Source organism: Haemorhous mexicanus, chromosome 2 (genome assembly GCF_027477595.1).
Source record: "Haemorhous mexicanus isolate bHaeMex1 chromosome 2, bHaeMex1.pri, whole genome shotgun sequence".
Taxonomy (NCBI): Eukaryota; Metazoa; Chordata; class Aves; order Passeriformes; family Fringillidae; genus Haemorhous; species Haemorhous mexicanus.
In genome coordinates this window covers 7,868,453-7,882,036 of record NC_082342.1, presented here as the reverse complement: position 1 = coordinate 7,882,036, position 13,584 = coordinate 7,868,453, and the positions used below count along the sequence as shown (strand labels likewise).

Below are 13,584 nucleotides of genomic sequence, written 5' to 3'. Positions count from 1 at the left end.
TATGAAAATCAATCCTTGCCTGCTATTCCTCTCCACAGCTTTTTCTTTTTTCCAGTTATGCTGTATATCCTTTAAAATACAGGACCAAACCTGTTTCCAACACTGAAGATGCACACAAACCAGGAAAGACTGCAGTGGCATGCTGATTGTGCTCTTTGCTCTATTCCACTCAGTAATTCCAGGACTGCATCTGCTTTTTTGACAGCTATTAGATTTGGAGGTGCTATTTTCACTCTTCTTATAACCACAAGGCCTTGTATTCTGACTGGCAACAGTCAGCTCATAGCCCATTAAAACATATAAGAAACCAGGGTTGTACCTTCACATGCATCTCTTCAGGCATCTCCAGGCTCAATTTTATTCACACTTTTTGTTTCTCTAGCCTAATTCTCATGTATCAGCCTGATGCACGTCTGTAATCATCGATTTCTTTTAATTAAAAATAATGAGATTTTTTTTTCCCTAAGTATGACATTCTAAACTGAAAATGCAAATTGATATGTAAAACAACTCAATTGCTAAAAGTCACCATGAAATAAAAGAACAGCAACAGTTATATTCTATGTTGTGCTTTAGGTTGAAGAATAAACTTTGATGAAAGCAGCTTATCATAGAATAATATCTATTTCCAAGTAATTTCTGAAGTTCTTTATCAGGATCATGCATTAAATGAACACTGTAACAGACTCTGAGATTAGAGTGTAAATTGGTACACAAAATGAATGGTAAACTCAGAATGCTGTTTTTAAAACATACAACTTGTTTTGGAAATTTCTGTTGACATTTATTGTAAAAAGTACAGGAAATGGAATATCAACCTCTATGATATAAAGGAAAGATAAGTTAATTAAATAAAACAAATTTCTGAATGAAAGGTTTAAAGATGCTAATTGTACAATTCCCAAAATATGTGTTTTCTGACTCTTCAGAAACAAGGGTTAAAAAGATTGTGAGAGATGAGTGATATCCAAACTCATCATTGCTTTTTCTTTTTTTCACACACAGAACTATTATAATTGCTATGCTTTGAACCAAACTGTTACAGCATATTTCATTTAGGTCTAAAAAGTGGATGTTATCAATCCTTCCAGAGAGGAAAGACTTTCACGAAGGACACAGCAAAACAAAAAAAAAACCAAAACCAAACCCCCCAGAAAACCTAAACAAAACAAAAAAAACTACAAAAGAAAGAGCACTAGTCCAAATCTACCCATTTCTGAAATTCCTGTCATCCTCCTCAACTCCTTTCCCATTTAAAAAACAAAACAAACAAATCACCAAACTTCTAAACAAGACCTTTTACTTGCTTATGAACAAGCAGCTGAAAATACCTGGTCGTGACTCTCTGCATAAGCAATGTATTTTTCTTCACACCTTCTGTTTGTCAGTGTATGCACAATATTGCCCATATTCCAGTCTTCATCTTTCAGCTCCTTAATTATCTATAGAAATAAAAGAAAGATCACTGAAAAACTGCTTTAACTAAAAACCTGTAACATTATCTTGGTACAGAAATTTCCAATGGATTGTGAACTGTATTCTCATGCTCCAAAGTTTTCAAGTGATGAGTTTTCTCTGATAATCCAAAGAGTTGCTTTTTTCTTTTCAATTTTCCCACATAAATGTAATACCTAGAATACTTTGTTTTTCCTCTATCTCCCCAAGGAAGCTCAGACAACAGATTTTGCCATTTATTATATGAATCCTTGATACAGTTAATAATGTGATTGATAGGACCTGCAAGAGAGCACTGCACCAAAACCAAGCAAGAAATATGTTGGCACAGACCTACCTGGGTCACACTATCAGGAAATGCAATCCTGGCATATGGGAGCTTCCAAATAAAGCTTGGGCAGTGTGGTGCTACCTCCTGATTTTTGACAATTTAAATTGAATCTCATTAATAGGAATTTTCTGCCTCATATCATATTATTTCCTTCCTCTGCTTAATCTAGCTCCATATCAGTATTAGTTTATTCTTTTTTTTTTCCTACAGCACTTTGTAACCTCCATTGATCACTACGACTTAAATGGATATACACAAATATATAAACATAAAAATAGAAGTGATAAAAAGACAATAGCACCATGATGGCCAATATCATGCTGTAAAAGTTAGCATTATAATTGTAACTGCCCATAATCTCCTAAACAGTCTTTCCCCCCGCCGCCTTTTTCTGTTGACTTTTTTTTTTAAGTCCATAAATTCTGGCTCTGAACACATCAAGATCTCTTTGTAGCATCATATTATGTACTACATCTATCTTGAATCTGAACTAGTACAGCCACTGCTGTGACAAACAGTTTATCTTTCTTACTTTTACAGATTCCTTAGAATTAGTTCACGGAATCTCTTGGAGATTCTTCAATTTGCAAACTGACTTTAGCAAGTTACCTAGAAAATTTCCTAATAACAGGTATGTACTTAAAAACTGGAGAGAAAGTAAGCAGTCTAGGAGCATTTGATAACTGCTGAAAAACTGTTTAGCTGAACTTCTCTCTTCCAACCATCTCAGCTTTATTTTTCCCTTCATGAAATGTGGTAACAAACTCTCTTTCTCTAACTCCACATCTCTACTCTGGCTACTTATTCACAGTTTCTTTGGCAAGAAGCTTCCTGCCTACATCACACTAAATTTTTATACAATTCAATCATAACTGCACTCAACATCCATCAGTGTCCCATGCTGTCCTATGTCAAGTGCATGTTTAAGCTGGAAAAACTGACACTTTCTGCAGTTAAAGAATTTGCTGCAGCACAGTTATGTTTCCTACCCAAGTATTGCGAATTAAATGAAGCAGACCATATCAGAGATTGCTAAATTAAATTGCAAATTTTTTGCACTTGTAAAATTCTGTGGCCTGGGTTTTTTTTCCCACGTAACATGAACTTGGCCACTTGCATTTTGCTTACCTAGGAAATTGCTCATCTTGCCTGCCCTAAGGTGTGGTAAGGGGCAAAAAAAACCCCCAAACTAACAAAACTCCAAGAAACCCACAAAACATCACAACTAGGTATTTGTAGTTAAAAAAAATGAGCCCTTACTGCATTCCAGGACCTAAATGTCTAAATTACACATTCCAAGTTTCAATGATGGTGTCTCTGTTGGAAAAGCTGTTAAGTTTGTCTTCTGAAAAGAGGTTTGAAATCTGTTTTTCAATTTGCCTTATACCTCCTAGTTACAAAATTGAAAGATGCCAAAAGTAAGCTAATTTTTTTAATTATTATTCTTAGCTACATACTGTATTTATTGAAGCATTAATGGTCATATAAAACATTTATTGTTTTCAGATCATAATGACATCCCAAAGGATTTGGGTGTAATATTCCAATCTAACAGAAAAAACGTTGTCTAAAACATCACTAGAGGCGTTTTCAGATTATCTAGTGTTTTATACCTTTTCTTGTGATTCTCTATATTGAGGAAAAAGTGATAAAAACCCTGATTGTAGTCAGAATTTATTAATATTTACATATTTATATTATTCAGTTTTGTAACCCCCCCCCCCCCCCATACCAAATGCAGGTGTTTGTGTAATTCACCTAGGTTTACTTTACTTAAACTTTCAGGTCTATTTATATTCAATGCCAATTTCTATGCCCAGTGTCAGGAGGGTTTATTGCATGTTTTTGGAGTGATTTTTTTTTTTTTTTATATATTTATATGCATATGGTTGACTTTTTACCTACCTGTTCACATTAACTATAGATTACACATTCTACAGCTGTTGCAAGGCCCAGGTCATTTAAAGAAATTGAGCTTATGTGTATTGTATTAAGGAAACAATTATCAGCTGGAATGTGAATCCCAGCTCCTGAACTTCCTCACCTGAAACCTGCATAACATTTGACAGTTCTCATTTCAGCCTCTAATACCTGTGCTCAAGCCTGTCAGAATTTATTTCAATAACACATTATCATAAGAGAATGCAAAACTTGTCAGCAGGATTCAGAAGTGTTTATGCACTGACCGAGAAACAACCCACTTTGAAGAGCAGGATGTATTTTTTAAGAAGTTCTCACCTGTATCCACTTATCTGGAATGGCCATGGCGAGTCGGTAATCAAAACCCCCTCCTCCCTCTGCCACAGGCCGACAGAGAGCTGGCATTCCAGAAACATCCTGGAACAGATAAAACACCCACAACATCATTTCCACAGCACTGCAAATATCCCTGCATATTTCCCACCATATAGTTATACTGATACACAAACACTCTCTAAGCAGCTTCACAGATTGACCTGGTTTAAGAGAGAAAAGAATAAATTTAAATCAGTTATTACTACACCCAGATGTGCTGTTTGAATGCAAAAGTTACAGAGAAAAGCATTATGACTTTTCTCATCAAATACTCTACCTCAGAATACTCTAATACACTAAATATTTAAATGGAAAGAGACCTCAGTAGATGCAGAGTTTGAAATAATTAGCTCTCTTGAGCTCCAAGTAATCAATTGCAAGTACAAAGGAGTCAACAAAAGACAAATTAAACCTTCATTTTGTTTATTGATATTCTGCATAAGGAATTGCATTAAAAAAAGGTTAACTATAAAGTGCACTAAGGAAGAAAAATACAATCTCTATTCTTTTCTCAAAACAAAACCTATTGATCCAGCTAGTCCTGGAAAGTGACATGTTCTTACTGCATAATTTTCCAGTTTCATCTTGATGGATGCTGACTATTCTTAAATTTCTAATTCCACGTTCTCCAAATATTTATTTCACCATGTTGTTAGGCAATTCTATCATGCAGCATTCTTTTCTAAAGTTATCAGAACAGAAAATGCAAGTCTCCAACAATTGCAAAATATCCATCGGTACTCAATTTTATTAACTTTTGTGGGTGAATGGCTTCTCACTAACAGCAGTTATGGATTAACAAACACCTCTTGCATCTACACAAGAGAATTTATGGAATTAATACTGACTAGAACCAGGGCTTAATTAGGAAGCTCATTCTGATTTTCTGGATTCAATCCAGTTTTCAATCCAATTGCTGTACTGGAATAGTGAAAAAAGATATTTAAGCTTCAAGCCGTACACATATACAGGCATACACAGACACTGACATAAGGGAGGAGATCAACCAGATCACCCTGAAGCTCATGGATGGCATCCCAGGGGTAGAAGGAAGGGCTGCCATCCAGAGGGACTGGCTGGAGGAATCAATCAGCAGAAATGTCACACAGAATGTCAGAATGCCACCAAGCTTATCCTGACCCTGGGATGGCCACTTCCTGCATCCATAGGGGCTGAGCCAGCCAGGCTAGGGAACAGCTCTGCTGGGGAGAAAGAGCCTGGGGCTGTGTGCCAACAGCAAGCTGAGCTGAAGCCAGCAGCCAGGCCTGGCAGCAGGGATGGCCAGCACATCCCAGGCTGTGTGAGCAGCACAGCCAGGAGATCAAAGGAGAGAATTATCCTCCCTTAGTCAGCAGCCATTGGATCACAGAAAACTAAGTCCACATTCCACAAGCTGTAAAAAAAAAAAAATAGTGAATTGGAAATTCTTTACAAACTTTTAGATGTGATAAAAATTTCCATAACTCTCCTAAATCAGTCAGAAAGGACAGACACAGACATAGGTTATATAGGACATGATGATATGAAAAAAAACCTTTTTCTGTAATGCCATGATGCCTGTCTGGAGGATGTCCAAGTCTGAGATTTAAGCTAAGCAAGTCCCATCTACTTAAATCAAAATAATTAAAGCCAGATTTTTGGGAAGTAAAATTCCAAAGTTAACAGCATTTATATCTATGTCTACAAATTTTAACTGGACACACATACACACAAAAAAAATCATAAATAGTTTGTTTAGTAGATCAGAGGTACTTAATGTATTTCTACCAGGAAACTTCCTAGCCTGGTACAGCCCTCAGACTAAACACATTACTGATCTTTCACAGAGGGAGCAATGAAGTGACAATATGTGATCCAAGGGGGATCAAAAAGGACTTCAGGGCCTTGAGACAGTTGGTAAGGGAAGCTGAGGAAGAAGCCCTTTTCTCCTCTCTGACTCTAATTGAAGGCAGTAACATTGAAAGAAATGGACGGACTGAGTCTGTTCATACATTGCTCCATGGCTGGTGTCACTGCCAAAATGTTGGGGGTTTTGGCAGTGGAATGGCCAAGTATGCTGGCTTCAGACAGGAATCACATTTCTCAGTGATGTCTGTACTGGACCCAGTTTAAGTGGGCCCATGGGAGCCTCACGAGGTTTAGTGAGACTCAAGTTCCAGGGGCTACACCTGAGTTGGGGCAACCCCCGTTATCAAGCCAGGCTGGGTGCGAACATATCCAGAGCAGCCAATGAGAAAGACTTGGGGGTGCTGGTGGGTGAGGGACTGGACATGACTTGTCAGTGTGCTCTTGCAGAAATCCAAACCTGTCCTGGGCTGTGTCCAAAGTGGGCAGCAGGAGAGAGAGGGGATTCTGCCCCTCTGCCCCCCTCTGCTGAGATCCCACCTGAAGGGCTGCATCCAGCTCTGGGCTCCCAGCACAGGAAGGGCAGGGACCTGCTGGACCCAGTTCAGAGGAGGGCCATGAAGATGATCAGGGATAGAGTACCCCTGCTATGAGGAAAGGATGACAGAATTGGGATTGTTCAGCCTGAGATAAAAAGCCTTTGTGGTGACCTAATTGTGGCCTTCCAGTGGCTCCAGAAAGGAGCCCACAAGAATAACAAAGAGGACATTTTGCTAGGATAGGTATTGATGCCCCATCCCTGTTCAAGGCCAGGTTGGATGGGGCTCTGAGCAACCTGGGCTAGTGGAAAATGTCCCTGTTCATGGCAGGGAGTTGGAATTTGATGATCTTTAAGCTCCTTTCCAACCCAGGCAATTCTATTTTGCTATGATTAAACAGCTAATTTCAAAGCATTTGTTCATACCACATTTGAAAAGAGGTGCATATAAAAATAGAAACCACTGTTTCTTTGCCTGTTTGTGTCTAAAATACTCCAGGCATGACATAATTTTACTTTACATTTTTCCTTCCCATTATAAAGATCTTTAATTGCCGCTTTATTTAGAAGACCAAAATGAAAAACAAGCATATACTCAGTAACACCTAAAAAATTAGCAATTACTAAGACAGTGAATATACAGAATATTAAAAAGCTGTAAAATCAATTAATTACCTTAATTAGGGAATATATTATCATTAGTTATGGCCAGAGAAAAACATTTTTCTCACATGGCACTGATTCTATAGGCAAGCAGACATTCTTCACTGCCTTTTGTAATTTTCAATTATGTCAATAGTTTCTCATTCTGAAATTCTCCTTTAACCATGAAGCACATTGATCAACTGTATGATTCATGTAGCAACTTCCTGAGGCAGAAAATTATGTATTGAAAAAGAAGCACTCTCAACTTAAGCATGAGAAACCGAAGACACATTTTATTAAAAAAAAAAAAGAATTCTTAGTCCAGGTAATACAAGCCAACTAAACTCAGAAACTCTTTGGTAGGAATGCTTAAAATCTAGGACTACCTAGAAAATTAACTGATTTAATTTCCAACAAGCCTACAGCTCAATAAAACCACCTCCAGTTTGCTATTGATTGCTCCCCAGATGCTGTTTTGGTAGCTTGTCATTGAGCTCTTAGCAGTGATTGTCTATGATAGAAGACTTTACCATAAATATGAAATTAAGTAAAGCAGTATTTTGCTTCCTAAAGATAGAGAACTCTTAAGCATCACAAACCCTTTTATTAGAAATCCATATAGCTCCTAATGGTATCAGATAGATTCCACTTTTAAACAAAATGAATTATTTAAACATGATAACAGAAAAGAATCCTCCATGTTTAAATTATTTTTCTTCTGGATAAAGACAAAATATCAGTGAAAATTACAATTTTGAATGCTCTGCTGTTTCATACTCTTAGAAGCTCTATGTGCCAGAAACATTTTTCAGTCAAAAAAATTTATCTCAATCAACTCAAGTAATATAGTCTATTTACTCCTTTAGAAACCTGAAGAAACTTAATAATAAATTTAAATTACCCTATATATTTACCATCTATAAGTTTATTGCATTTAATTTGAAGGGTAATTGTCAGATATATCAATATAATTTAAAATATGCAAAACATTATTAGGGCTGTTAATCTTTAGTACCGCAGAGCACTACTGACAAATGGCTATCATGCACAAGCAATAAACTAAAAAAAACAATTTTCATTACAAGTTCAACGTGGTGAAGGAAAAAAAAAGAAAAAGAAACTGCCACATTAATTAATAATCTATTAATGCTGAGAAAATTCCCAGGTGCATATTCAGTTGTTTTTTTCCCCACCAGGCAAAGTCTGTCCACTAATTAATATTTTTCAGCTCATGTCACTGCTTGAGTACCCAAAGTGTGACTTGATAATTAACAGGAAATTCACATCCTAAAGCAAACTAATCAATATTAATATCACTGAGGATGGCAAAATGATCTTACCTCTGCTATGGTTATGCATTCTGGGTGCAAGGTATTAATCATGTGATTGGCCAGCATCAGGTAACACAAAGCATCCTCATCCACATGTAGGCCAAAATACTCATTGTAATCTCCACTGAACCCTGTGCCTAATAGGACAAGAAGTTTTAAAGGCCAGAATCAAGTTTTATTTAGAAAACACAGGTATTTCACTCAATATTTCATTTTATAAGCACAGAACATATTAATGACTTTCCATCTATCCTCATAGCAACAAAGCAAGAAAATTAGAAAACCTGGATTTTTTTGATCATTCATAGAATATCATGAGCTGGAAGAGACCCAGTAAGATCAGAGTCCAATGCCTGGCCTTGCACAGGACCATCCCCCAGAATCACACCCTGCATCGTCCAGGTGTTTTAGGAATCTTCTGAACCTGTTTGTGCCAGTTGTGTTGTGCTCCCATCCAGCCATCCACTGTGGCACTCCAGGCACAGGACTCATCCCACCAGTTCTGCTTATGCCAATCATGTCAAAACCCTGGGACTGGGTTAAAGCTTTGAGCTCCTCTTTTTTGTTCCTCATATGTGTGTTGGTACAGAAACACTTCCAGTACAGTTTGTTACAGCTGACACCTCATGAAGCAGATTGAGGGATCTTCCTAATGCTTCCATCCTCAAGGTTTGGTTGTGCCACCCCATTGCTCATCACTAGCAAGCCTGGCTTTGTCCCTCCCTCTTCCCATCTAGTTTCAAGCTCTACCAACAAGCCCCTCTAGCTCCTGTGCCAAACCCCTATTCCCCCTGAGAAACAGTGAACTTTAGAGCACTATTTCCACAGCAACAGAGCTGCACCAGGAGGGCTGAGATCAGAGCTGATCAATGGCTCACCAATGCCATGGTGGTGATACAACATAGACGTAACGCCGTCGAACCGGAATCCATCGAAGCGATAGTCTTCAATCCACATCCTCAAATTAGACAGAAGGAATCTCAGGACTTCCCAGCTGAAATAAATTTATTAAGCCTTAAAACCTTGGGATCAACTAGAGTTCCTTATACCATGTCCTCCACTTACATATGTGGTACTTGTACTGTACATTTTACTATTTTAATGACTTCTTCCCCGTTTTTCATTAACCTTTCCCTAAAAGATTTGTCTTTAAGTCTTTGCCTTTTAACTGCACAAAATCTTAAGACTGGAGATAGGAGGCTAGTAAAAACTCAAACTCTCTAACAGGGTAGTGTCTGAACACATGTACTATATTTTACTACCCATACTTGCTGGTGTAATTTTCCTATTCCCTCTCTGAAGATGGTTACTCTGTTGGAAAAGATGCTATAGAAAAGGAAATAAAATTTTAATAGGCAAGAACTTCTCCCCAAGATTTTATGGATTTATAGTAATTTTTAGGCATAATTGCTGTTGAAAAGCTGCCCTTCCCAATTAATGGCAAATCACATGTCACCAGTAGAATGCCAAATCACCTATGTTGCAAATTTGCACATTTGAAAAGTAAACCAAGGGAAAGTTGAGGAGGTATATTTTGAAGTTCAGAGTATCAGGAATGTGATATAACACACACACATGCACAAAGCATGGAGATGAAATCAAAATACAAAAGAGGTTCCAAAATGAAAAAGCATGTGAAAACATTCATGAACAGATTTTGATATTAAGGAATAAAATAGTTTCATGAGCAGTTTTCCTCGTATTCATCACCTCCTCTCCCTGGGCATTGGTCTCTGTAGCTTCCAAAGATACCCACATCTTGTTTCTACTGTTCACCCTCCATGGCACAGCCCTCTCTGACACCCTTATGTGCATCTCCTGCAAGCCACAGCTCTGAAGAGCTCACCCATCTCAATCAGCCAACACAAGATGCAGTGAAACTGGTTTTGCCCACATCTTCAGCACTTGCCAATGTTACTATTTCTCTGTAACCAGTTTTCCAAGACAGCATAACTACAACCCCACTTCCGACCAAGTTTCTGTTCAGAGAAAAGCCCAGGAACAGACAGGGTCTCTCCAGCCACCCTCTGGATGAGAAAGAACAGATTATGCTGCACAAACCACACCACAATTTACCTATGCACATGGTAGGCATAGGGTAATGAAGGAGACCCTTCCTACATTTAATTTAACAGATATCAGAAACAGTAATTTCAGGAAGAAATTATGACACAAGGAATAAACTCAATTTTGAAAAACAAATGTCACCACTTTCCTTCCTCCAAAAAACTTCTTCACATGAAGGACGGTTTAAGTCCTATGTAAGTGATATTAGAAGAAAAGATAAGAGGACATGGACACACTATAAAGTCAAATCCTGATCTCACTAAGTAACCAATTCTTATAAACTTCCATAGAATTTTAATATTTCTCCTTCTTTCTGCATGCACTGCATAGAGATACACACTTGGGCATAAAAAGACAGAATTATTACCAAATGAAAACCTCCAAATTTAGAAAATGTGGATCAGCTCACTGTGAATTCCCTCAGTGCAACACTCTTCCTGGGCATGCATTATATGACAAGACTTTTTTTGTTGTTGTTCCATTGCTACACTCTCCTGCTTCAAATCATCCAATTCACAAGTTAACACAACACTAGGAAGATCTCAGGAGCTTGTCTGAAGAACCTTTCATATATTTATTAGTTCTCAGGTGAGATGGTTTGCAGCAAATGAACAAGACTGAGATTGCTCTGATATTGAAAGGGATAGAAAAGTATCAGAAGTCCTACAAACTGGCAAACTGGTCACAAAAAAGCAATTTTGTGCAAACGTTTGTTGCGTTTTTTTCTGACTCAGCATGAAATTCACAGAAAGCTATTTCTTACAAGCTAAATAGTGTGAGAAAAGAGCACAGCATTTTAGCAAATAAAAAAGTATCTCACACAGAATTAGGATAATACATGCACAAAAAGTACATTAATTACTACAAGCACTATCCAGACTTAAAAGTTATTTCTTCTGATTACAAACATCTTGACTTTATAACCTTAAAGTCCTTAAGATGTTGAAGAGGATTTGTACATTTGTAAAACATACACAAAAGTCTCAAAATGGATAACATATGTAATTTTTTCCAGCATTGTTGGCATTGAAGATTGATCTTTGGGAAAAGATGGAGAACCAGCATGAACATAAATTGCAATGACTTTTAGGTGAAAAAGAGACAACAATAAAAACAAACAAGATGAATTTGTTGCACCAAAGTATTAGTTAGAAAATTTATGAGATCAAAAACCTGAGTAGGAGCAGCAGATGTTTTCCAAGCATCTGATTGCACATGGGAGAGAAGATCATAAATAAATAAATAAATAAGTAATCATTTTATCTGTGATTTTAGTCTAAACTTGGACAAAAATCAGCTTTAGGATAATTTTTAAGAAGTATATCAAGTACTAGCAACCATATTGACTTTTAGAGAGATAACTACACAGCTCCAAAATATGAACCTGAATAACAGATTTTTTGAGACATGCAAATCACACAAACCATACAGAGATTCATTTTTTTATCCAAGTCAATTTGTTCATGGGAGCAGCAATATTAGACACAGAAGTTGACAGAACAAGTAACTTTGCAGGAAGCCAGCAGAGGCCAAAATTGAAGAGGCATAATTGAGATACACCCACCAGAGAAGCAGTAATTCAGGAGCATTTCTAAAACAGTTCATTCTTGTATTTTAACGACAGATATGGAAACGGGATAGCATTCATTAGGAATGTAAATTCTTCTGGAAAAAAGCCGTATCTTAAGTTATATCCTAAAAATCTCACATTTTTGCATATATCAAAACTGAGGAAGTTCTGTCATTGCATGCATGATCAAAGACAGGCTATTATGTAGCTTTTTTTATGCTGTATCATCATTAAGGAACAGAATGATTTGTAGTGTAAGAAATCTAATTCAGAATTCACTCAGACTTCAAAACAAAGAAGGCCTTTGCAAAGAAGTATTGCTGGATTTTTTCCCTTCACTCTTGGATCCCATAGCTCATTTATTAAAACCAGATTTTTTTGTTTAAAAAAGTGGAATGAGCACATCTACCCTAGATGACCTAGTTTCATGAGGTGATGAGAAATTTAACAACTTTCCTATACTAGGTCAGCAGAAAACCTGTGAAATTGCTTATAGGACACACTCATTATTTACTTTTTTCCTCTATACTCACAAAAAGAGCAAAATAATTATTCCCCATAAGCATTTTAAATTCCAGTCCATGATGAACATGAAATATTTAGATGCAAGCAGTGCATTTAAACCAGTGAATCTTGTCACTATGGACAAAAAAATAATATTGGCTGTGTCTAATACAGTTTGAAGATGTAATTCTTGAACCATATTAATGTTGACCTTCAAGAATTGCATTTATTATTACTATGTATTGGAGAACTGCTGACCTTATAAGAATCTAGACTTTTGATGATACACCTGTTTCAGTTCTTAGTGCATAATTAACTTAAGACATAGTAGCACTGAATGCTAAATCATTACTTTTCAAACTATCCCCAAATATTTCAACAGCTGACTGGCTTAAATTCAACCAAAAGATTGCTAAACAAAGAAACTGGCATTGTCTAATAAATACATTGCTAACTCTAATGCTAACTTCCAGGATATCTGATACAAGCTATTTTATGGCCTGAACATCTAGATCTGATACAGAGGTGAACTTTTTTTCACCACTCCTTATGAGCATAGAGCAGTTTTCCTGTTACTTAGATGCATCTTGTTTGAAGTTATACAAAATGGTAACCAGCCTTATCCTATTTGGAAAACAGGAACAGCAACAATAAATCCCTTTGTATTTGAACCTTCTAAATGTATCACAAGTAATTCCCCTCTGTCACCTGCATAAAATCATTGTCAAGATGCCAAGTCCTCTTTAAACATCAGGGTTTGAGAAGCTGAAGCAGTGTGGCAGTGCCTAAACCAAGGGACAGTCCTGACTCCCAGCACTACACTGCCCTCAACACCCACGCTCCAGTTACTCTAAACAGCATTGCATGGCAACATACTCAGCTCTATCAGGCAACAGAATGTAATAAAGTCTTAAGCAGGCACAAACAACTTTTGTCTGGCAATCCAAACTGCACTGTGCCTCCAAAAAGTGCAGTTAACAAACAAAAGAGCTATCCTCTTGGG

The 13,584-nt window shown here is 37.1% G+C and overlaps 1 protein-coding gene across 2 annotated transcripts in view; it reads right to left on the bottom strand.

The window, feature by feature from the left end:
* The window catches only part of GBE1 (1,4-alpha-glucan branching enzyme 1), a 133,434-nt gene that overhangs the window by 44,405 nt on the left and 75,445 nt on the right, over positions 1-13,584 (bottom strand). For both annotated transcript variants that reach the window (XM_059872662.1, XM_059872672.1), the window contains exons 8-11: positions 9,319-9,434; positions 8,450-8,577; positions 4,025-4,123; positions 1,332-1,442 (exon numbers count right to left, since the gene is read on the bottom strand). In XM_059872662.1, the coding sequence (XP_059728645.1) occupies positions 1,332-1,442; positions 4,025-4,123; positions 8,450-8,577; positions 9,319-9,434 (454 nt within the window). The remainder of the gene's footprint in view (positions 1-1,331; positions 1,443-4,024; positions 4,124-8,449; positions 8,578-9,318; positions 9,435-13,584) is intronic.